This window comes from Oryctolagus cuniculus, chromosome 16 (genome assembly GCF_964237555.1).
Source record: "Oryctolagus cuniculus chromosome 16, mOryCun1.1, whole genome shotgun sequence".
NCBI lineage: Eukaryota > Metazoa > Chordata > Mammalia > Lagomorpha > Leporidae > Oryctolagus > Oryctolagus cuniculus.
The window spans coordinates 5,349,946-5,376,382 of NC_091447.1; the positions used below are offsets into that span (position 1 = coordinate 5,349,946).

Consider the following 26,437-nt stretch of genomic DNA (forward strand, 5'->3'; position numbering starts at 1 on the left):
TGTGGATTTTTATTTTGAAGTGCATCATTTAGGATAAATCCTTTTCCTTTAGTTACCTTTTTTTGGTTGCAATGAATCTGTTGGGAACTAGCATTTCCTCAAGAGACAGCAAACACTAGTATTTCTGTTAGTTTCTTTCACCAAGTTGGGGGACCGCGATATTTCATAAATTTGATTTCTATATTTGAGTAGCCAATTTATTAGAAATTGAAAACACAAGAATCTTGCAGAAATCAGCTGCCAGATTTATTATTCTACCTGAAAATAAAAACATAAAAACACAGCCAAACAAACAGAAAAATAGAATAAAAACAGAACTTAAACAAACAAAAAAATCCCTTTAGATACATTTTTCCAAGAGTTTATAATGCAATATTTGAACCCTTCTGTATTGGATATATATTTAATTTGGCCACATACTTACTGAGCTCAGTGAGTCACTACATTCAACAGCAAAATACACAGTCTGGCCTTAAATATTATATAATTATTACCATTTCTTCCTTCGATACTTTAAGATAACTCACGGCCCAACTCTTTCTCAGTGACTAGAATTAGAATATTCAAAAGAGGGAAAAGAAACAAAGCACAAAAGAAAAAAAATCCACAAAATGATTTCCATTTAGAACATATTTAAAGACTCACTTAAACTTTCTCCTTCAATTTCACCAAATATCTCAATCATACATTTCAATTTTCTTTCCAATAAAACTTTCACTGAATATTTTAAAATCTGTTTTTATTCTAAGTGCTGCAAATGGTCGCATGAGCATATGGGGGAAGAAAGTCCTGATTTTTAAGGCATATTTCTTAGCACATAAAGGACCCACTGTTGTGTGATGTGGATGTAGAATAGTCAGAAATCTCGGGTTTCTTACGTATCTTGAGATTAGAAAATGGTTTTTGGAGGAATAGTGAATAGTACCAATTTGAGCAGGTAAGCTTCCTTCCCAGGAATTGTTTAGTTTGGAGCTGCAATTGGTGTTAAGTGATAGAGAATGGGCACCAGGGATATCTTAAATCATCATTTGTAAGGTTTGTTCCTTTAACATTTTGCAATGGACTCTTTAAAAACAGTCAGTTACTGAACAAAATTCATGTTCCTGCTTGAATGTGGCACCACTGACTTAGTGGTTTTTTTTTCAAAGTGAATGCAACAACACATCCTATTTCAAATGTTCTCTTCAAATGTAAAACAATAAAACAAAACAAAAAAAAAAACTTTGAAACTTCAAATCTTGAAATCTTCTTTCAAACAATCCAAATCACATTTACAAGAGTGTCCAAAACAAGAAGATGGGTACTATCCATGCCAGTGCTATGTCAGACAGCAACTTCCTGTATCCTTTGATGGTTGTGCATAATTTCCCTTTCCATCAAAAATTATGAGTTTCCACAGTTTCCCTTAGCAAGCTGAAGCTTACTCTTCATTTGTCAATGTGCATAAAAGCTGCTTATAGCATAGCATGGCATAAGCTATTTTTTAAGCAATAAATGGTTTGAGTCATCTATTTTGTCCTGAAATGCTATCCTTAGTTAACTGCATTGCTTATAAATGGTCATAGTAAATTCAGCATGAAAGAGAGTATTACAGAAAAGACAGCAGCAGAAGCATTAGCATTATCTAATATTTATATATGTTATCAACATAACACAGCAGTAAAAGGTTTAAATGCATATCAATGGGTACCATGTCTAAAAATTACTATAGTACCTATTTAGTGTATTGGATATTTTTCTTAAAGAGTGCTTGCTGTAACTAGAACAGCATAATATGTGATTTAGTACAGTTAATTCTTATTGATTAAATAATGTGTTTATGTACTGAAGGAAGTGAAAGGAGACAGAATTTTTTTTTTTTTTTTGCTTCACTGTAATCCAGATTTAACATTTAAATGAAAATTCCAACAGATCATGACATGTCCTTATTTAACTGAATCGGGCTTGAAAGTATTTGAAAGACGGCGTGGTTGGTATCTAAACGGCAAGGTGGCACCAGAGACGCATAATGCTACTGGCCTGTGACTCAGTTTGGAGCCAGAGTCCTGAACTGTGCACCTCATTTACAGTCCTGGCGACTTCTCCACTTCAGAGAGAGTGGCCCAAGTTATGGTTATCCTCTGGGAGTCATACATGAAGCAGAACAAAACAGAAAAACAGCAAACGCAACTGCCAATACCTTTGTACAAGAGGTGCAAAAACATCACTTCTAACAATTAAACTGCCATTTACAGTAGATTGTTTTTCTTTCTTTTTTTTTTTTTTTTTTTTGTACACCTGCTGAGACTTGGCAATGATGGGGGGAGGGGAGAATGCCCAAGGCAAATAGTCTCCAAGTGGATATTTACACAAGGTGGAATTAACCGTATCATAGCTACCCGGAGAAAATGAAAATTATCTTGCGTTGTTAAGAAACCAGATAGACGTGATAGAGCTTCATCATACTTAAAACCTGCAGGACCCCGTCCCAAGCCTAAGTAAAAAGTAATCCCCTCGTCCCTTTACCCGCTCACCCATTGTCTTCCTGTTACACAGAATAAATGTTTCAATTTCTCCCACCCGCCCTCAAATAAAGTGCACAGTCCATGGCAAACCATAGAATAATGCAACAGGAAAAGCCCCTTTTCATGTATTATTATTTAAAAATAAAATACAAACAACAAAAATAGAACGACGAGCATCCAGCGATCGATCCTCTGCATCCGGCAGAGAGAGGAGCGGCCCTGCCGACTGTCCCTGGGGTCAGTACACGTAGCCTTCGTTGTAGGGGTGGGGGTTGCAGCAGCCCCCTTCGGGCATGTAGGCCATGCTCTCGTCAAAGTGGGACAGGGGCACCGTGTCCTCCTCGTTGACGTGACGCTCTAGGTCCGTCTTCAGCAGCGGGCGCTGATTGTCTGGAAATGCCATGGAGAACAGGGCTTCCGGGTCACACACGAACTTGTACACGTATCTCTCTCCAGCCACCTGAAGGCCACGTGGACGAGAAGAGCCCGCCCTCACCATCCCCAGCGAGGGAAGGAGAGGGAGGAAGGAAAGCATGGTTAGTGCATGGGCAAGGATGGGCCAGAGAGAGGAAAGCAACCAGGTGATAGCAGATACCGCTACAAGACCCAAAGTACAACAGGCGACACTTGCTAACCTTGAGCAATGCATTCATTCTACATGGAGCTGGGCCATTTGCTCGCTTTATTATCAAGGTAACTGTCATTGTTTGGGCAAACAAAAAATCAATGATTTAATGCAGGCATTTCTCATCCAACTTTTTTCCGCTTTGAAAATACAAGTTCTGTATTTGTCAAAACCTGCACCTTTAAGGGGTAATAGCTCCCTCTTAAATAACATTTCTGAAATAGCAAAGAAACTAAACTTTCAATGGAAAATGTGTTTGATTCCTAATAAGACTACACTAGTGATTCACTGATTCACAGGGTGAACTTTTATTTTATTTAGTTATTTTTTTTGCTGCTGCTTCTTTTTCACTGTGCATTCTCATCTAAAAATAAGACGCACAGCCTTATTTAAATGAAAGATGGATCCAGAGGACAGCGCTATCCTGGGTACATCACTTTTTAAAATGAAAGCAAGATGCATTAGACAGAAGTTAAGGATGTGTGTAAAGTGTCAAATTGAAGTAAGAGGTGTAAAAAAGTGAAAGGGATTTAAAACCCGCAATGCATAGGGAGGAAATGAGAATAAGAAATGTGACAACTGCCTGAGATATTGGAGAGGTGGCATAATTTGAGGGAACAACATGCCCCGAACGTAAATTTTTAAGAGAAATGTTTCCATGGAAAATAATAAACACGTGAACCAGACAAATGAGCCTCTTGTTAGCAGACAATGCTGAGGGCTCCAAGCCCAGAGAGTGAGGGACAAAGACAGTTGTTTGTGCTGATGGAGATGCGTGTGTGTGTGTGTGTGTGTGTGTGTGAGTCTTAATTCTAAGCTGAAAATGACTCGACAACTCTCTGTGCCATGGATCAAAAAGACATCGGTATGGTGTGGGCGAGCTGTGTGTTCATGGTTTACAAACCATCTGTGTAGGTTCAAAAAAAGGGGACCCTGGTACTCTGGTGCTCTAAGGGCATTGGCTGCCTTGGATTTCAGTAAAAAGAAACCACTTTAGTGATTCTAAGTAATCTGACTATTCCTAGGTTTGAAAGAGCTAACACCCAGTGGTGTTTACAAATGTGGACACAATGCCCATCTGGTCTCTTTTTGTGTGAAGTGGAAACAGCAAAGGCTGTTTCAGGCCTGAGGTAAAGCCCCTGCCCAGTGCAAGGCACACAGAGGAGCCGGCCATAAATGCATTGACTTGAATCTTTTATATAAAGGAAATAAAGGTATTTTCTTCTACATCTAAAAAAAATGTGTTTATGTGAAAGGCAGAGACACAGAGATCCCATCCACTGGTTCACTCCCCAAATGCCTACAACAACCAGAGCTGGGTGAGACTGAAGCCAGGAGCCCAGAACTCCATCCAGGTCTCCCACGCAGGTGGCAGGGCCCCGTGTACTTCATCCATCATCCATCAGCTGCCTCCCAGGGTGTGCATAAGGATGAAGCTGGGTGGATCCCAGGCATTCCATATGGGGTGTGGGCAGACACAAGGGGCAGTTTAACTCACTGAGCCGAATACCTACCCTGGACATTCGGTTCTTAAAGATGAAATAGTAAAATTACCATAAAACTAAAAATAGGCAATATGAGACACAAAACTGAGACAACCAATTCTAGTTTTCCTTTCTTTTTCTTTTTCCTAAGTATTTTAAGCAATAATCATAGATGGCCTGTGCATGCCTCTTAGTGTTTCATCAGCTGCTTCGTTTTGTTTGGGGCTATTGAGGAGACATCTGCTCTGGGCACTGAGCATTTCTGGTGCGATCTGTTGCCACTGGCAATAATCAGAAATGATGTGACAGGAGGAATTCAAATGTAGGGCCCATAATCAAGATTCTACAACCTCTTAAGGACCTGGCTTCTCCTCACTGCTTGTTTCCCCTTCTCTGGAAGGAACACGTTTAGAGCCCTTGCTATATTTTTTGAACTACGGCTGCTAAGAACCAACCAAGGGGAAATGATGTCTTCCATTATTAGTAAAACAATTACCATGTGGAAAATGTCGTATGTTAAGGGCACTCAGGTTGCAACACTGACAGAGAAAATCGAATCAGGATAAAACACAGGGATCTTACGGAGGAGACAAAGGGGGAAGACAATCAGGTGTCACTTGTGAGCTGACTACTCCTTAACTTGGGTTTTAACCTCAGGATTTCAGAAGTAATACAAGGATCCTGGATAGTTAGATATCACTGATTAACCACAAAGAAATCGTGAAGTATAATTCTATCATCCAGAATATAACTATTGGTAAAATACTTGTATATATTTTTCTGGATATTGAAATAGAAATTCACACATGTAGTGTCCATAAGGCATAACAAGCATTAGATAACTGAATTTCTTCTTCCCTAATTACTGAAATTATCAGTTCTTAATTTTTTACATGCTTAGACCCACTTGATTATATTTTATTTTCAAATCTTTTAATTTCATTCTTTTACAAATATTACATAGGCCCACATACGAGGAATCTTCAAAGAAGAGTTTATGCAAAACAGGTAGTATGAACAAAACCATGCTTGCATTGCAGACTTTTTTTGTGCCAAAATAAGCTTAATTGTAATTCTGGTTTCCATGAAGTTTTGAAGTATATTCATATAATTTTAAGTCAATGTGCAAATGTGATCACATAAACATTTTCTCCTACACCCTGAAATACATTCGTCCACACTTTTTTATTTGAAGGCCTGTACAGTCTTCCTATGATTATTGGCTGCAGAGTTTAGCTGACCCTCAGCGTGGTGCATTTGTTCAGTTACGACGAGAAGGGCAGGGTGTTGCAGAAGCACGGTGAGTGATGCTCTGGGGAGTTCTGGGTATGCCAGACTCAGCACGTGAGGAAGATGGGATACAGGCTGCAGAGACTGGACGGGTCCTGACTATGGCCAGTGAACCGCAGGTTTTGCCATTTACCGTTCTTAACATTATACACCGACATGTAGCATTTCATTTACCAATCTGAATGGATAGATGGGTGGTAAACAGTTCCTGGGGGCAGTTACAGCCTCAGGGCAAAACTATGTGGGTGGGGGTGGGCAGGTGGCACAGCAGTTAAACTGCTGCTTGGGATGCCCACATCCTGCACTGGATGCCTGGGTTCGAGTCCCAGCTCCACGATGTCCATCCTGACTTCCTGCTGATGCGCACTTGGTCCTGCCTGGGCTACTGCAGGGATTGAGGGGGTGAAGCAGCAGTGGATAGGAGATGTCGTCGTCTGTCTCCCTCTCTATCTCTCTGTTTTTCAAATAAATGAAATGAAAAATTTTAAAATCGATTAAAGACAAAGATTCAGGAAGATAAGGAAAAACGTGAAGAGGAACAGCATTGCTGTCTGCAGTGTCTGTGTCATTATTTGGCAGAATCCGCCCTACTAATTTATAAAAGAGATTGTGACATGAAGTCTGAACACATTTGGGAACAGACAAGCCCATGCGTCACACCCTGAGAAGCCCAACCAACCACGCTGAGAGCTGAGGTGCAATTAGGATCCTATTGTAGTCTGAACGCTCTGGGAATGATCCTTCAGATAAAGGCTAATGGGTCAAGACACATGATCCCAGAGCAGCCTGGCTTACATGGGCTTCTGGATCTGAGATGCACGGCCAGCTACGATTGGGTGGAGACTTCTACCGTGCCAGATACATTGCGAAGTCTCCCAAGGGCACTATTTCATTTGATAATGGTAGTGATTGGAATAAGGTAGGAATATCACCCTTTTTAGGAGAAGAACATTTTCTTTTCTTTTTTTTTTTAATTTTTTCTTTGGACAGGCAGAGTTAGACAGTGAAAGAGAGACAGAGAGAAAGGTCTTCCTTTTTCCGCACATTGCGGCCGGTGCACTGCGTCTATCCGAAGCCAGGAGCCAGGTGCTTCCTCCTGGTCTCCCATGCGAGTGCAGGGCCCAAACACTTGGGCCATCCTCCACTGCCTTCCCGGGTCACAGCAGAGAGCTGGACTGGAAGAGGAGCAACCGCGACAGAATCTGGTGCCCCAACCGGGACTAGAACCCGGGGTGCTGGCACCGCAGGCAGAGGATTAGCCTAGTGAGCTGCGGCACCGGCCGAGAAGAACATTTTCAAGGTGGTCCAGTGAGCAGCTGGCATTCCCCAGGGAATCACAACTGCACTGTCTTTCCCTGCTGTGCAACACGGACCAGTAAGACCTCTCAGCAGCCCGGCACGAGATGGCCCCTGCACAGGGCAAGATGGCTGAGAAGGGGAAGCAAGAGACCCACCTGAAAGGACCTGGATACAAAAGGGGTACGGTGGGCGAGAGAAAGGGAGGAGTGAAAAACAACCCCAGGGTTGAGCTGGAAAAGACGTTAGAAGCAGGTGGTTAAAGTTACACATTTGGAAGGTGAGACCAGGAATTGGGAAGGGCCTGAATACCTATTTCGGCCCTGTGGGTTAATTACGGATCTTGGCGGTTCTAACTTCTGAGTGGGCAGATTCCAGGGCACTGACTTCCTAGTTCTAGGAAGCTCAATGGTGCTACCTACTTCTGTTTTCTTTCGGTTCACAGAGCAACTTGCCTAGTTTTTCTTGGTATCAATAGGATGACATAAATATCCACCACAATCTATAACATAGGCTTACATCCCCCACCCCAATAATACAGGACACACAATAAAACTGTAAAGCTCATGTTGGATGAATCATAAGTATAGTATAGTATAGTTCATCGTCAAGGGAATTAAATTTGAATATGCATGTAAGAATGAAGAATGTAATAACAATAATAAATAGTAAAACATTTATTTTCATTTGTCCCTTAATATCATCAGAGAATTTCATATTTTATTATAAGCATATTTCAGTTATTTTATCTTTTTCTTTAAAAAGTTACTATCACATAGTAAGGGAAGTTCATTTGAAATAAAACGAAATATTGAAATTTGTTTTACCAACCAAAGGAGAGCAAATATTTACTTTCAACCACTTAGGATGTTAAATTGTCAGGTGATAAAACCAGGCAACATTGCAGGACAAAATACCGTTATTAACGAGAACAAAGAAGTGGCTGACGCTTTGAAAATTAGAATAAGAAAAAAAGTTAAGAATTGAGTTAGGCTAATGTATTTCATTTTCATTAGAATCTATGAACAAACTCATTCAAGAATTATATTAATTGTGAAGAGTGTAGCAGAACAATAACTTCTGCAGATAGAGATGTAATACTGAAGCATTCTTTTTTTTTGGCCATATGCAAAAAAAAAAAAAAAAAAAAAAAAAAAAACAGGAACTTCCAGGAAGCCTATTCTTCTGCATATAATATTATTACAATGCATTTATACATAGAAAGGCTTGTCATACCAAAACGAAGAGCTGAGCAATCACGGAAGCACGAGAAAACCTTGCTTCAGCAACACAAGGACATGACAAGTGTCAACACGGTCAAGTTGCTTACCTTCTGCATGATACCTTTCTCATAGTAGTAGCGGAGCGAACGGCTAAGTTTGTCATAGTTCATAGCTGGCCTGTTTTTCTGAATGCCCCAACGCCGGGCCACCTGCACCCAAACAGAATTACGTTATCCTGTTTAGTCATAACGTATCAGTATATTCCATAAAAATTAGGTGGTTCATTCATGACCTGCCAACACTCCACCAAAATATGTCCCAGTCAAAGACCCAAGTGAAGGAGCCAAAGCCATCTTGATCTGAATTTGCTGTGTCCTGGTTTGCTTTTTTAAACCAGGGGTGCATGCGTTATGGTGATCATTCAGAAACACAATAGAATTTTTTGTCACCATTGTTTTGGACACAAAATTAAATGGAAAGCAGGGAATGTGTTTACAACGGGAATGAACAGGCTGCAATTCACCAAAATGAGGCAAGTTTTCCATTTGGAGTTACACTGTCCGGTTTTTCCTTCTTGGTTTTGCAGACAAAAACTATAGATTAACAGCAGTTTAGTTATCTCTTTCTAAAGGTGTTTTATTGGGGTCACAATAAAGCCAAACAAGGAAGAGATACTCTGCTCAACAATCTGTAAAAGAAGGAACAAGTAGCAATGTGCATAGCTGAGAAAAACAGTATACAAATTAGTAAACTGAACTGCAAACAATTTTTATTGCCTGGAGCAGCGACAGCATAAAACTGTAGCCAACGCTAAACTGGAGAATTAAGATTTCATTTAGAGAACAGTAATTGGATGCTAAAAATAAGAAGGAAGTGGAAAAGGTCATCACGTATACAAGTCTACAAACAAACATCTCTTCTGTGGCTTTAGGAGAGCAATGTATCTGCTAAGACAGTGTTGCTAAGGAGAGGCTTTAGACACCTGGGGTCCTCAATATGCCTAAAATATGATAAAACACACTTTCACCACACCAGCACATGGGCTAGCTGAGACACTGTACAGAACCACATCGCCTCCTGTGGCTCCCTGCAAGCTGAAGTCATGCTCTCATTAACGTCCAATCCTGGGGCTGGCGCTGTGGCGCAGTAGGTTAATCCCATGCCTGCGGCATCCCATATGGACACCAGTTCTAGTCCTGACTGCTCCTCTTCCGACCCAGCTTTCTGCTATGGCCTGGAAAGCAGCAGCAGATGTCCCAAGTGCTTGGGCCTCTGCATTAGTGTGGGAAACCTGGAAGAAGCTCCTGGCTCCTGGCTTCAGATCGGCCCAGCTTTGGCCATTACAGCCATTTGGGGAGTGATCCAGTAGATGAAGACCTCTCTCTCTGCTACTCCCTCTCACTGTCTGTAATTCTACCTCTAACCAGTAGATGGAAGACCTCTCTGCCTCTCCCTCTCACTGTCTGTAACTCTAGCTCTCAAATAAATAAATAAAGTCATTAATGTCCAATCCTTACAAGTCAGAGCAGAAACTGCAGCTGCCATGCCCACCTAGGCAATCCCAAGGGAGCTTTAGCTCTAGGGTTGGTGTGTTCCTTCATTTCCACGAACCTCCAAGTTGTTGCTATGTCACATGGGCTAAAAAAGAGCCCTCTTCTCAAAGAGATCTTTGTCTCTCTCCATTTTATTGGCAATAACTTTTCTCTATGGTTTTTTTTTTCTTTTAAAACTGGTGACCCTTGCTATTTTATCACTCACTAATTCCTATTCTCTTAATAAGGATTCAAAATACTTTATCATAGGCATAAGTGTATACATTTTTAAGAGGAGAAAGAAGCAATTACATATCCAAGCTGACAATCACAGTGACACATGCATTTCAATTTTCCAAAGATAAATTCCACTTTCAATGAAAATTATCTGAGCAATGATGGCATGCGGGGTTGGGGAGAGGGAGAGGAGTGCAGAGAGGTGGCAATAAGAAAGCATTTTAAAAAATAAAATGTTTTTCAAAAATCTAACAATGGATATCAGTGAATCTTCAATAGACACGGCAGCTAAACAGCACACGAACCCTGACGGGATATGAAATGAGTTGGGAGCATCTCCTTAAACTAAATAATTTCTGAATACTTATTCACTAGTGAAGGATCCTGTTCTAGACACCAGGCACCAGGATGCAAGTGGAAATGAAGTACAGCAAACTTCAAGACAACCTTGTGGGAGTCTCTGGGCACAGAGGCCTGATCTCTTCATACCATAAGCAGAGTCAGATGTTTAAGATGCCAGTTAAATCTCAGCACTGTAGCCATTAGTAGACATTTCAAAACAAGAAAATATGTTCTTGGAGTTGTTTTGGTGTCATATGCCCCGTAAAGTTGAGAGCAATGGAGCTCAGCCACATGCTGATGAAATGCAGAGTTAAAAATTAACAGGTAGGGGCCAGTGCTGTGGCGCAGCGGGTTAACGCCCTGGCCTGAAGAGCCAGCATCCCCTGTGGGTGCCAGTTCGAGAGCTGGCTGCTCCACTTCCCATCCAGCTCTTTGCTATGGCCTGGGAAAGCAGTGGAAGATGGCCCAAGTCCTTGGGGCCCTGTGCCTGTGTGGTAGACCCAGAAGAGGCTCCTGGCTCCTGGCTTCAGATCAGTGCAGCTCCAGCCATTGTGGCCAATTGGGGAGTGAACCAGCAGATGGAAGACCAACCTCTCTCTCTCTCTGCCTCTCCTCTCTCTGTGTAACTCTCACTTTCAAATAATAAATAAATCTATAAAAAAATTAACAGGTAACAAAAATAGTTCCTGGGAGAGGGAGACCACCCACCAACTAAGGAAGTCCACTCTGCCTTTACACTGGACCAATCACCATCCTCCCCAGTACCACTCGGAGCCAAGGCCCAACGGTGGCGATGTTCACCGTGACCTCATTTTAAGGTCCTCCATGTGAAACTGAAACAGGCTGTTGGCAAGGAAAATGATGATGGAGAGTACCACAGCATTCACCTTCCCATCGGGCGAATTAAATAGCATGACACAGTTGCTCGATATTTGTCACCTTGTTTTTTAAAAAAGCACGCCTGAATATGTCACAGTAAACCTGCAAACCACAGTCAGCACCTGGCTCCAGCTCAACAAGCTTTCATATCATCAAAGGATATGCATATCAGGTCAATAATTGTTTCTTGGAACAATTCCCTAGGATTCATGATGACTTTAGAAATAATATCTCATTATCTCAAATAGCTCAAAAAGGAAGATCTGAACAATTATGTGTTTGCTGAAGTTATCCAAACACACCGTGCAGACAACCTGTACGGGTCTGGAGTCTCACTCAGAAGCATTGCAATCTGCAAGATGAAAAACAGAGACTCGGCACCCAGGGGTGAATTCCGACAATATGGCTTCCAGATATCTCTCCTGTGTGTCGCTTGTATAGACACCCAGAGAGCTGCTACGGAGAACAGGGAAGAGGTGACAGGGAGCCACAGAGGCTATAGAAATTGCAAGAGCCCGTTCCAAGAAGACACTTTAACAAGACATGCAGCCATGGCCTGTTGGACACCATTGCGACAGGGAGCGCCCAGTGAGCAACGCAGCAATCAGAAACACCACTTCCTTCTGAACAAAGGCGCAGGAGGCGGTCAGCCCTGACTGCCCAATTCCCACTGAGTCAGTTTCCATTTGAAAATGGTCTACTGGCTCTGAATTACCAAACCCCCTCTTTTCTTTATGAGTCTGCTGGAAAAAGTTGTCTAAATGTCAGCTTGTTGTATGGAATACATGTAATTGCATTTCTTCCCTGTCTTTGAAAACCACAGAACCTCAGAATTCGCTCTGCGTTAATGGTCATCCGGTCAAATCCTCTGCTTCAACCTCTATCATCCTAACAGTCAAGGGTTGCTGTCTGGAGAACTTGATTCCTTGCGGAAAGAATTGGACTCTGCTCAGTGGGTCAAGATTGCTGACGTAATTCAGCAACGCCCCCCATCTTAGCAAATATGTGACAAAAAAATTCTAAAAATTCAGTTTCTGCTCAGTTTATTTTAATCACCAGTGCAGGGAAATAACTGTTTATGTGATACAAATCCCTGCTGAATGTGCCGAGTTCTAGCACAAACCAACTCTTGTAGGGATAATTCCCCTCCTCCAAGAGATGGAACAAACACATTCCCATTGTTAGATGCTTTCAGTTGACTGTGTTAAGGGGTTCTAGTCCCCGTTCCCTAGTGCTCCTCATTTGTGTGGTTCCTTCACTTACCTCATTTAAGGACAGCTCAGAAAAACCAATTTTTCTTTGACAGCCAAATTAAGCTTTAAACATCCTAAAAGATTCAAGCACCCACATATTCAGCCCTTGCTCGATGATGAGCAGCTTTAGTTTCTGATACGGGTGTGTTTTGCTGGGGACAAGGGAGATGCTACACAGTCAAGCTGCTCCATTGCTGCTAAAAGTGATTAAAAACTGCAGGAAGATGGCATTGTACGCCTCAGCTTCTCTTATTTCATATTTCTTATAAAGCATTCTTGAGCCAGATAATTGCTTAAGTCCTAAATTACATAACCTTATCTTCGGGGTATGAAATTAGAGCATATTATCTGATTACAGCTGAATACATGGTTTAATAAAGACAGAAAATTTAAGATGTATGAGAGCAGTTGCCTAGGTTGTGGCTGTTTAGTGCATGCAAAACTATTCACTTGGGTTCAAACATATTTCAACCTTACTGAATTTTTCAGCATTACTGAGCTGTTTAGATCCTGTAGCTCATATAATCAGCACGTTAGCTAGAAATTTTCCATTGCTTTCTTGGCTGATAGAAACTAAATTCAATTTTAATAGCAGCAGAGACAGCATCTTTAGTAGGACAGAAAAATTCCATAACAGACACCCTTCCACAGAGGTTCACAATGGCATTGATGGGTGATGTTACAGTAACAATAGTTGCTTTAAGCCTAAGGCTAATCCTGAGAATAATAACTGAACTCAGAAAATTCTTCCTGGAAACACTTCCTTTGTACGTGTACAAGGGGGTAGGGAGATGGGGAGAGAGGCAAGTTGAACACTTAGCTGAAAGCAATTCCCTTTATCCATATCACCTCTCTCCAAGCATCTGTTATATCCTGGGGCAGCATTTTAAACTTCAGCCCTGCCTTCCAATGGGGCAAGCATACATAGTCCAGAGGACTCCAGGAGCCAAAGTCAAGGGGAAACAATGTTTCTACCAGGCCAGAGGTGCCTAAGGACTGAGATTTCCTACTGTGGCTCCTGCATGCCTTTATCTCTCCCAACTGTTCCTGCCCACCACTTCCCTTAAGGGCCCATGACTTTGCTCCTGGCATGTTCCTCTCCAACAATTCTGACAAAGATTCAGATTGTCCAAAGAATGACTGCTAATTTAAAGAAGCAATGCCCCCATCTCCAAAACTAGCAGAACTTCTGGGGCAGCTCCCTTTCTTCCCCAACCTAGATGCTCCTCTGACAGGGCATTCTTGAACACAGGTGCACGCTCCTGGGCTCCAGCTGATGCCTTCTGTCCTATAGGAAGATGGCCAGCTGGAACCAGACGCAATACCTTCATCACCTTAAGAGGAACCATTCTTTTTTTTTTTTTTTTTGCTCTATTTTCAAAATCAGAAAGTTTAACCTGAAGTTTTACAACAATACATTTTTTGGTCTATGGATTGAAAGTGCAAGCTTCTTTACAATGCAACATATCTGATGAATGTAAAAATCTACAAAACCAACCTCTTCAGGCTCGATCAGTTTGAACTCCATGCCTCGACCAGTCCAGGCAATGAAATGAGAATTGGAAGGGTCGTCCAGGAGAGCGACCAGAAACTGCCAGAGTTGAAGCGAGCCACGCCGCTGGTAGGTGGGGCCCTCCCGGTACATCCCTGGCTCCTGTTTGATGTCCCCTAAATTAAAGAAACATTAAGTCTCTATTATTAGCAATATGCCACTTGCATACAATTCTTTTCACTAAATCTGTCACTACAATAGTTAAGCCACAACCGCTTTGACTTTCTATGAAACATGATTTTACCATGATGTGGAGATTTAAAATAGTTAAGTGCTGAATGTGAATTAGCAATCTGTACAAACATATAGACAACTGTATATAGAACACATACAGGTCAAGACAAATGCACAGAAGCACCAATGAAATCCACAGATGCATTTATTAACTAGCAAGCTGTACAAACTTACAGATAACCATGTATATCTAACATATGCAGGTCAAGACAAATGTATACAAGCGCCAACAGAATTCACAGATACATTCATTTGCAACAATTCTGCGTAACTATCTTTTTTTCCTTCTTGATTCTCTTAAAAACCACTGTATCTAATCTTGCTTCTTGGCTTATATTAATGCCATTATTTACTGCTCTAAGCAACAGTGAAGAAGGAGTCATCAATTTCAAACTCTGGAAATGGTATTTTTGGACAAATGCAATTCTGCAAACCACCATTTGTATGAAGTTCATGGACCTGCACAATGCAAACTACTGAAAAATTTAATGCAAATATTGCAAAGCAAATTTAGTAGTATCTTAAACTCGTGCATTAAATAAGCTGCGCCTTATAGAAATCAGGTGAATCCTGTTGGGAATGCAGGGCCAACCTGCGTTGCACAACCATCACTGTATCCTGCCTCCAGCTCACCAGCCCTTCATAAAGCAGCTACCATGCAAACACTGTCTTCTGTTTTCCTTTAGATACTTCAATTTCATTCATTTGAATTTGCCTTACTATCCTTTTTCCACAAGTCCAATTTAAAAATGTCTACCCCAGAGGTTTCTGTTATTCATGGTCTGTCATTTATTTAGTATTGTCATTTATTTACTATTCCTACGTAGTTTAATTCTAAGCAAATGACAAATAAGCAAACCTTTCTGGTGATATAATCACATTTATAGGCAGAAGTTATAGAGACAAAAAGGTGTTAGCACTGCAATGCTTCTGGCATAATTCTGGTTTTACAACCAAAAATACCCAGTTTCAGGACTACTAATCATGTTATCTCTGGCCAATCACCAATCATCTTAAGAACGTGTGGAAACAGTCCTATTGTAGATGCAGAGTCTACGGTCCTCAAGGAAACAATGGTTAATATAAGAGAAAGGGGGCAGATTGGCGCCTCCTCACATGGGGCACCAAGCATAAGAAAAGGGGTGCGGAACAGAGGGGAGACAGAATACAAATTTGCAGCAGACTGACCAACCAACTGCCAGCGCACACACAGAGTGAACATGTGGCAGAGGGCCCAACCCCTAGCAGGCTGGGCCTTTTCATATCTTAGGTGGGCTGCCAGATGGGGGGGGGGGGGTGGGCGGTAGGCGGGGAGGAGCTTCTCCATCCTGGTTCTTCAAGTCTGGCCCCCTGGCTTCCAAACCTGGGGAAGAATGCAGGGGGTGCAGTGGTGAACAATACAGGGTGTGAGACTGAACTTGTCTCTTGAAAGAAGGCAGGGCCAATAAGAACCTAAAATGACTGAGGCTGGTATCTTTGTCCCATCAGTTAACACACACATATCTCCTCTTCACTAGGGAAATGTTTCAGACAGAACGGATTCAAGTCGATCCATTCAAACTCAGCGTGGATTATAACACGGAGCAATCTCAAGTGTTTTAAAACTTTACTTTGGTCACTAGAGAGAAAGACACTTCCTAAAACAATTACAGAAGCAACAACAGTCTACAAAGCTACACCAGAACACAAAATTATTCAGTCAATAACTGCTGAAAATTATGATGTCACTTTGGTCTTAACTAGAAAAGCTACAACTCTTATCTTCTTATTGATCTCAAGGAAGGCTTTATTTACCTCGGTTTTTCTTCGCAGATTTACAAGTTTTTTCATGGGGGCTAACTGAGCAATTGTGCAGATAAGAATGGAACAGTGTTATATTTTCTATGTTTCTATTTACTTCTGCCTATGAATGTGATCACGTTGGCCACGTGCAGTGAAAAAAAATGACCCCCTCATTTATCTTTCTCCTTCTTCTCTGTCACTCAGAAAACCCAAGACAAATACTATCTTCCCCCCAAAAGTTTTCATCATATAAAACTGAGGAGTATTGAAAGGTTGAGGGCAATAAATAATAATCAAGAAAGCAAGCTGCTCCAACACTAGTTCCTTTGGCCTGCCGGGGTACAGTACAATCCTGTCCATAGGGTTGATTTATTTTTCTTTGCTACATGTCCTTCCTCACATTCAAGATTTCTCCAAAGTGAAGCTCACCAAAAAGGAAAGAATCGGTTAAAGGTCCTCAAACTTGGTCTCAAAGAGGAGAAGCTATATTTTAAAAACCGTGGTGTTCTGATAATAGGGCTAAATAGCGCAGTGTTCACCTCTGAAAACACAAAGCTGAAAACTTGTGGAACGAGGTCCAGAAGATGACCCCGCTGGGGTTATAGCCTGTGACCTTCAGTGAGTTTGGTGCTTTCAAGAATCAGATCTTCCCCAGACTCACCACCCCTCTGAGAGGTAGGGAGGTGGCACGGGAGCAAGCGACCGCAACAAGCAGTTCATTAGGACTGAAAAGCAATGTGAACAGGACTTGGCTGTTGAAATCACGACAATTAAAAAGTTCTGCAAGCTCCCAAGTCATTACACGCAAGATCCCCAAAGTTTGTGCAATCAGCTAATCAGAGGGCCCCTGCTCGCTTCCTGTGAACAATCAAAGCAGCAAATACGGAGACCACTCCGAAGCAACCTCTGAATCAATTCACGGCTCACTTTTTACCCGAGCCTCCTCGGAGATGCTGACCTGCGCCAAACTTGTCCAGAGAGGACAATCGTTATCTAACTGGACACCCTCTTCTAACCTCTGGGGCCCCTGTCGTGGCCGCAGCGAGTGACATGAAAAAGATAATGCTTTCCTATCTGCCTTTTAAGCAATTACGAAGTAATGCTACATTAGCCACATACATCGTCGAAGTGGGGTGGGGGGAGGACGAACAATCACTAACTAAATGGGCAGTTATGTTGTTCCTGTGCTCCGTAATGCATCTTTTCACGAACAATAAGAGAAAGGAGGCTGCATTAGTCATCAGCGCATCCACTGTAGCCTGCTCTCTGCTCGGCTTTGTTAATTACGGGATCAGCTTCCAATAAATCTCAAATAACAAGCTGTATGTGCTCAGCAGGGCAAAGCAAAGACCCCTGTTCCTCCACACTCAGCACAGCCCAGAGCGAGGCTCGCTCCTCCAAACGTGGACTGAGTCACCGGACAAAAGGAAAGACGTTTAGAGAGAATCTGTAACAGGTGAAGTCTAAGTGCACAGCAGATGTTGACATGCACAGGAATCCTACAGCCAGCATGCCGGCTGGCTTCAGAAGTGACCACAGGGATCTGGCCACACCCCCCCCGCCCCGGCCCCAAATCAGAACTCCGAACACTGAAAAACCTACCATCGAACTTCTCTGGAACCACACAGGTGTCATCGTAAAACTGCCGGGGCCCCTTTTCGAACATACAGCCTGTGGGGGCAATGGGAGGCGTGAATTCATGGTGCACACGAAGCTCACCCTCACCACCGTCAAACAGAAACGGCAACACAAAAGCAGGGGTGCAGGGCGACTGGCATTCATTCAGCTCTTCGGCCCTGGACACGCTGTTTAACTCCCGCAACCCAGTCTTCTGACCATCTCACACCAGGGAACAGAGCTGTGGTGAGGACTGAATGCGGTGGCCGGTACACAGAGATAGGTAAAAGTCGATCCTTCTCACTGCCACCAATGCCCCTCTACTCTGACCCCCCTGGGGTCTCCAGCGCAGCCCCTCCCTTCCGTGTGCTTCTTCCACTCCTGCCCTGTCTGGCAACTCAGTGAGAAGAAAGGGAAATCAAAGTCAATCACTGATGAGGACTTTGCATTAGGGCTCTGAGGCTCTAAACAGAGTCATTTATTCCCTGCGGAAACATTTAGAAGGGCTAACCCTCCCTTCTTCAGTAGCCGCGCTAGGGAGAGAGGACAAACCTCAACTTTCCTTTAACCCAAAACTTCCCACAATTATTTTCCCCTCAAGTCTCCATGACTGTGGACCTTAGTCTCATGGTTACTATCGTTAATTACTAGGACAAAACGTCCTAAAGTTCAATAATACTTCTGTTTCTCAAATACCTTGGTCTTTATGGTGGGTGCATGATGTAGCAGCAATGACAGCAACAGAAATCACATTGCATTTGTGAAAAACATTTTTTGAGATCTTTTTAAAATTTTTAAAAAATGTATATAAAGGGGACAAATTTTGTGTATTTCATATATGCCATCTTAGCATATGTGGGTGAAATACGAAATACTTCTCACCCTTCCCTCCTTCACTCCCATCCCCCCTCCTTTCATACTTTTATCATAGCATACTTTCAATTTACTTTGTAATCACAAGCTTAATCCTCCCCCAAATCAAGAATTCAACAAGCAGTAAGTAGAAAAACTACTGTTCCTCAAGAGCATAGACAAGGGCTGTATACAATAAAAAAAAACTCAGAATGTCAATTTCACCCATATACATTACTTTTTTATACTCTGTATAAGTTACTGCAAATCAGGGAAAACATGATATTTGTCTTGGGGACTTCACTAAGCATATGGTCCCCAACTGCATCCATTTTGCTGTGAAAGACAGGACTTCATTCTTTTTGATGGCTGAGTAGTATTCAATCGCATATATATATATATATATCACAATTTCTTATCTCGCCATCACTTGATGGACATCTGATTTTATACTTTAGCTATTGTGAATTGAGCTGTTATAAACATGGGGGTACAGAGAACTCTTTCACATGTTGATTTCATTTTCCTTTGGGTAAATTCCCAGGAGTGGAATGGCTGGGTCATATCATAGGGCTATATGTAAAACTTCTGATCTCAAACATTTTAGATTTAACATCAAACACTCTGCCTTCAACTTCTATTGCTGTCATTCGATGCAAGGTAGTCAATATTGGACCCACCCTCAAAGGATAGATCTAAGTCAGTCTTGCTGAGGAGACAGAGTGTTCAGGTCAAGATCCACACATGAATTTTCAGAAACCCTGGAATGGGGGGTCAAGTCCAGATGAAATCATTTTTATCCATCCTGTACAGATGTCACAGGCCCACCAGCTTACCACAAACACAACCACAATCTGAACACCTCCACCAGCCTCTTCTGTGGAAACCCACTTTTAACAATGTAACATCCAAGGTATCCACTAAAGGTGAAACCTTTTACATCTACTGTGTTTTGCTTCAAAACTATGACTTGGGTCTGTAAAAGCAACAACAAATATTCCTCCAAAATACATTTCAGTGGAGTACACTAAGAGGGCTGAAAGTGGACTAATCTACAAAGCATATGTTCTAGCTAAAGGAATGTGATTATTGGCCAAAAAAAGAACACAGAAATCTACTTTTTCAGCTGCTTCCCTGTCTAGGATTCACGTTTACCATCAAAGACAGATAGCACCACCTGCAACATTTTTACTTTTAAGAAGGCAGAGTATTAAAATAACGGTTTAGGGAACAGCAACGGATTTTTTCTCAGAAGGTACTGATTGATGTGTGGCCTCATCCCTGAGATGTCTGACGGCTGTGAACAGGGCTTGCAGCAGCTTCGGGAATGGCACACTTAACTTCTGTTCTGCTGGGATGCGCCAGGAAGCCTTCTTGTCTCATGTAGATGGAGTGGCAGCTAGGCACTTCTGGAAGAAGAAAGGAGGAGGAGTCAGGAGTGTGCAGCTGAGAGGGGGCTGTTCCCCAGGGGCCACCTGGAGAGAGACAAGTTACAAAACCCACCCAAACCCCCAAGAGGGGACTCTGTCAACAAGTTCACGTGTAGGCACCGCCCACGTCAGAAAGACTTCCTCGTGGTGAACGCTGATTCTCTTGCACAGACATTCAAAGCTGCACCCAAATGCACCGTGCCAAACGTGGCTCCAAGAGCAACCCCGCCTGAGCCTGATGGTATCCTTACCACAGCTTCACAAGTTACAAATGTCTCTGGATGTGTGCAGAATAAATTCGTATATCCCACTGCATTCCACTTACAGAAGCAAAAGTCAACAAAAGGCTCTAGTTTAATTCAGGAACACCCAAAAAGAAACTGCGATCCAATGGCTAATCGGCTAATCTCTGAAATTCTTCAGCCTTCCAAGGTGATGGCTATTTTCTTTCCTAGATAAAAGCCTCAGGGGCTTTTCATTTTGGTAAGCACACAGATCACACTGAAAACAAGTGAGCTTCTGTGACCAAGGTGACTCATCCCTAAGAAAATAAATGTGGTTAATGGTTAAACCTGAGTATCTAATGTGTATAGCAGTGTAGATAAAAGAAAAAAAGAAAAAGAAATGTGGATTAGGAAACAAAAGATTAAAATCCAAGCACTGAGGCTGGTGTTGTGGCTCAGTGGGTTAAGCTGCTCCTTACAATGCCAGCATCTCCATATGGGCACGGGTTCAAATCCCAGCTGTTCCACATCCAATCCAGCTCCCTGCTAACGGCCTGGGAAACCAGTGAAAGATGGCCCAAGAGCTTAGGCCCCTGTTTCCGTGTGAGAAACCCCAATGAAGCTCCTGATTCCTGGGTTTGACCTGGCCCAGCCCTGGCTGTTGTGGCCATGTGGGGAGTAAACCAGAGGATGGAAAATTCCTCTCTCTCTCTCTCTCTCTCTCTGTCTCTCTCTCTCGCTCTCTCCCTATCTCCCTCTCTCTCTGTAACTGTTTTTCAAATGAATGAAATAAATCTTTTCTAAAAATCCAACTCCTTGACTGACTACTACTAATTACGCTCACAACTTTTGACAAACCATTTGTTGTCAGGTGGGGTCAGATGTTCCTTGAAGTCCACGTCCACTCTATTCCACAAGTTCCCATATTCTGAAAACAACGCTTCCCTGAGCACCACCGGGCAGATCCCTGTGAATGCCAACATCCCGGACCCTGCGCTCTCACAAGAACACCTTTCGGAACGCTGCACTTTGTTCTGTATTTGCATTTTTGGTTTCCTTCCTTGAAGAGTGCTCCACCAAGTTTCAAAGTTTCCAGTCCTACAAACTTGGGACCAGCCCTGCATAGAACATACAAGGTGGCTTCGCATAAATGACAACCACATGCATAACACACAGGGTGCTCTGCCTCTGGGGCCCAGTCAGCAGGTGCCCAGCAATTCTCAGGGGAGCACGCTGCATGCTTCCTGTCAAGGCAGCAACACAAACTCCGGTTTCACTCCATTGTCCACCAACGTCCCGAGGAGACTTGGTGCGTAGCTTCTCCAGGAGTGTACTGGTGTATGTGAATGAGTCAGTTCGCTCACGTGTATTACAGTAGTTCTACACAGTGTGAACAGAAATAAGTCTATAACATGTGTATAGCGGGGGACAGTGCTGTGGCGTATCCCACATGGGTGCCAGTTCAAGTCCCGGCTGCTCCTCTTCCGACCCAGCTCTCTGCTATGGCCTGAGAAAGCAGTAGAAGGTGGCCCAAGTCCTTGAGCCCCTGCACCAGTGTGGGAGACCCAGAAGAAGCTCCTGGCTCCTGGCTTCAGATTGGTGCAGCTCTGGCTGTTGCATCCAATTGGGAGTGAATCAGTGGATGGAAGACCTCTCTCTCTTTCTCTCCGCCTCTCCTTCTCTCTCTGTGTAACTCTTTCAAATAAATAAATAAGTAAATCTTTTTTTAAAAAAAAAGTATACGGCAAGCATGCTACTTAATACAAGAACGTGTCCTTTCTTCCACCATGAGGGGTGGAGTATGTGACCCCTTAGATGGTGCATCACTTCCATGAACTGGAATCTGCAGATCTCAAGTCTCCCTCACTGTTCGGCTAAGAACATCGTTGCTATGCTATGCGTTAGACTGTGTATTCGGCCCAGACACAGTTTGCCTTGGTCTAGAATGTGCCATTCTATTTGACTTTTGGTTTTAATTGTACTTGGTGATGAATGTCAACCAAAATAACAGGGGAGCAAAAACAAAACAAAACAAAACAAACAAACAAAAAAACTGTTTACCCTGCATGCCTTTCATCAAAAATGTCTTGAAGGCAATGTGTAACAGCCACAGCATTGAAAAGTATGCAGGGATTAATAGCTTACAAACTGAAAATCGGGTAAGGAACTTAGCAGTAACTGTTTTATCAGACCATAACTTCTTGTCATGTTCAGTGTGCTGTGGCATACAATCCCGACTCTACACAAGGCAGCGTTGTATCTTGAGGCAGCATTTACCATCGGGGTGCAGAGTAGGCATTCTCTGTGTTTCCAAACACCGAACAACCCATCGTATCCCAACTTTCTCCCGCACAGTGCTTTCCAGTCATTTCTCCCATTATTCTGATTTACTGCCAGGCATGAGAGCCCTCGGAGCAGTCGGGCCAGGAAGGGGCAGCGCCAACGACTCCACCATCAGCTCAGCAGCTGCTCCAAGGCAGGCATTTTGTCGAGCAACGTTGACAGCCGGCCACAAAATACTTTCACTGACGGCTGCACACCTGGAAGGGTGTCTGTGAAAACAGCTGGCTGCCCCAGACGCAGCTAGAGGCAAATGGACCAGCTCAGCTCTGTACTCTGGAAGTGTGGCTAACCGCAGAGGAGGCGAGAGGGGGAGAGAGAAAATGCCAGTGTTTCTGAGGAGCCCACCACTCAACACCTGAGCAAAGTCTTCCAACGTGTTGCAAATTAGTACAATCCTAGGAAACTTACATGCGACCTTAAAGACTACAATGTGAGAGGTGATTTCACTAACATGCACCTCGTGGGATGGTTCATGTGCTGTGCATTGCTGTACTTGCTCTGTAGCATTCAACAATTCTATCGATGGGGGGTACTGCATACTGTTAAGTTTCATAGAAATCAATGACTTATCTAACAAGAGAACACCAAAATCTTCATTATTTCAAAAGGCCCACCATATAATCTGAATTCTTAAAAAAGAGCAAAAAATAGCTCAGGGGAAAAAATACACATATGAGAAGATAATTGTGTTTTTTGCCAATTCCTATTGTGAATTATTGCACTCTAGAGTAGAGAAAATTAACATCTAACTCTGGAAATTGAGACACCTGGGTAGCGCTGTTTAAGTCCAGTCCATTCTTAAAACTGGTGCCCTTAATATAGTCGAGAAGTCTGAGAAACTATGGCCATGAGGTTTATTCCCATAAAGTAACTAAAGTCATGTTATCCTAAAGTGATATCAGTTAATTTATGACTATCAGAGTGGGTCAGACTCTAATCAAATTGTAGAAACATTTCCAAAGTGATTATTCAATCAAATGACTAACATGGTTAATTAGGAGCCATAAACACTGCTCTGAAGTTCATCAAAGTAATGACTTGCCCAGAAAAATTACTGCTAATTAAATTGCCTGCTGCTTTCATTTCTACCTTATCTAATAAAAAATCCAACCAACGAAGTTTGGCATTACATTTTAACTTTGGCTAAATGCTCAACTACAATCCAAACTAGCTAAGCGGTGACTTCAAAGGCAAATGTTTTATGGCAGGAATTGGAGGCATCACGTATATACTCATTCCTGTTCTTCATGGAATAAAACTGACAAGTTCAACAGTAAGCTACAGCTTAGCCTATGCAAGGATGTGACTATACCAGTGTATTTCCAGTCATCCCTACATCAGAATCTTACAATCATTAGTTCCGCATGGTGGTAAACAACCATGTGCCTGTTATCTAAGGGACCTCATTCTGAGTCTCAGATCCCTTGTTTTGTGAGGCTATGACATTTCGCCATTTGTTTAACATCTCTAACACTCAACTTCCTCCTCTGTGAAATGGGAAGAATTATAGTAAGAATAACCTTGAAAGGGGTGTTGGGAAGATCCTACAGGGGACGTTTTAAGAAATACTTCCCACAGCTAACTACGCACAGTAAGAATTCAGTATGTTTCTCATTATTAACAGTAACTCATTTTAAGGGATTCTTACACATATTCAAAGTGAGTGAACCACAGTATGTAAAACTAGGAATAGGGGCTGGCATTGGGGCACAGTGGGTTAAGCAGCCACTTGCAGAGCTGGCATCCCATGTCAAAGGGCCAGTTGGAGTCCCAACTTTGCCACTTCTGTTCCAGCTTCCTGCTAATGCACCTGGGAAGCAAACAGGGATGAATCAAGTACTTGGGTCTCTGTCACTCTCCTGAGAGGCCAGGATGGAGTTCCTGGTGCCTGGCTGCAGCCTGGCACAGACCTGGTTGTTGGGGGTGTTTGGGGTGTGAACCAGTGAATAAGATCTTTCTCTCTTTCTCTCCTCTTTCTTGCTCACTCTCTTTCTACTGCTGTGTCCTTCAAACAAATAACTATTTAAAAAGAAAAAATAGCTAGTAATAATTATATATCAAACTAAGTTCGTTTTTAGTCTTAATTTGCCATTCTGAAATCACACAAGATGGCTGATTTGTTGCTAACTAATACACACTTTCTGGGATATCTTCACAAATCTATTAATATAAAATATACTGCTTTAAAATTCATGATAAATGTATGATTTATATGGCTCAGGACAGATCCTTTGTTATTAGATTTTTAAAAACATTTGGTGGCTGCATCATTTGAGTTTCTTTTACAGTGTCACCCCCTGATGTTTGCTCCTAAATGACACTGGCTTAAAAAGTTTTAAATTCAGCCCATAAATTGAATTACGTGAATTTAATTTAGGATAAAGGATTTTTATGTATTTCAAAGCTTCTGGATCAAAGAGCTCTATAGCATGACAGCAGTACCAGCTAAATCAGTTTGCAGAAATGTCCGTGGTAATGAAAGCTGATCTAACACACTGCAAAAATTCCAAGCAGCACAGCCTTGCTGTCCTCATGACACACACAGGTCAATGCTGGGGAACCACCCAATTTCAACAGACTTAGGTGTTCTTCCAATTAAGATACACAGGCAAAAAACTTTTTAAAGTTGCCTGTTCTGCCTCTTGCACTTTAAACTGGGGCTGGGAATGTGACACAGCTTTGGGAAGCTTTACCAGGTTTGGTGAAGTGGGAATTTGCACGTGGAAGACTGCTAGGACCTCCTCTGACCTGCAGATTCGCCGCTCAGTCCCACAGGATGCAGATTTCCCCGTGTCCGTGGTCTGCCTGAAGGGTGCAGGAGCTAGGTCAGGCCGGCAAAGAGGGAAGAGTTGCCGCGGTTCTCTAAGACATCCCTACAGAGGTTGTTGAAACTGTTTTGTTACCAAACAGAGGAAAAAGCTAGAATGATTTCACATTGGACACGCTGAACAGTGCGGAACAAAGTCTCTTTCATTGGGTGCTTCTGGCTAACTTCCTGCAGCAATGCCCCAGTGTAACTCAATTAAGCACACGGATCTCTTAGATTCAATGAGAAATCTCAGGAAAACAGGAGTGAGTTGGGTATATTTTAATGTGGTTTCACTTTCATATCAGTCAGTGATGCATTGACTCCTTGTGGGGACACTGTTAAAATAAAAATTCAAGTCTACATGAACCTGGGTGCTGTCTACTGATGAGAAAACTTCACATAAGCCATCCAGGGCCAAAATGTATACATAACCACACATGGTAAAAAAAAAAAAAAAAAAAAAAAAGTGTGTGTGTGATGAAAGGCATATCTCAGAGTTTCTACAAGATTTTTAAAAACATGTACCCATTATCTAAAGAAATACTGAGTTCTATTAAGAACTAATGACGGGGGCCGGCGCCACGGCTCACTAGGCTAATCCTCCGCCTAGCGGCGCCGGCACACCGGGTTCTAGTCCCGGTTGGGGCGCCGGATTCTGTCCCGGTTGCCCCTCTTCCAGGCCAGCCCTCTGCTGTGGCCAGGGAGTGCAGTGGAGGATGGCCCAGGTGCTTGGGCCCTGCACCCCATGGGAGACCAGGAAAAGCACCTGGCTCCTGGCTCCTGCCATCGGATCAGTGCGGTGCGCCGGCCGCAGCGCGCCGGCCGCGGCGGCCATTGGAGGGTGAACCAACGGCAAAGGAAGACCTTTCTCTCTGTCTCTCTCTCTCACTGTCCACTCTGCCTGTCAAAAAAAAAAAAAAAAAAAAAAA

At 42.7% G+C, this 26,437-nt stretch overlaps 1 protein-coding gene across 4 annotated transcripts in view; it reads right to left on the reverse strand.

The window, feature by feature from the left end:
- Positions 1 to 224: 224 nt before the first annotated feature.
- The window catches only part of ETV1 (ETS variant transcription factor 1), a 102,906-nt gene continuing 76,693 nt past the window's right edge, over positions 225 to 26,437 (reverse strand). For all 4 annotated transcript variants that reach the window (XM_070059381.1, XM_070059378.1, XM_070059380.1 and 1 more), the window contains 5 exons: positions 20,043 to 20,111; positions 17,836 to 17,904; positions 14,164 to 14,333; positions 8,530 to 8,631; positions 225 to 2,964 (listed from right to left, as the gene is read on the reverse strand). In XM_070059381.1, coding sequence (XP_069915482.1) covers positions 2,743 to 2,964; positions 8,530 to 8,631; positions 14,164 to 14,333; positions 17,836 to 17,904; positions 20,043 to 20,111 — 632 coding nt within the window. In that variant the 3' untranslated portion in view covers positions 225 to 2,742. The remainder of the gene's footprint in view (positions 2,965 to 8,529; positions 8,632 to 14,163; positions 14,334 to 17,835; positions 17,905 to 20,042; positions 20,112 to 26,437) is intronic.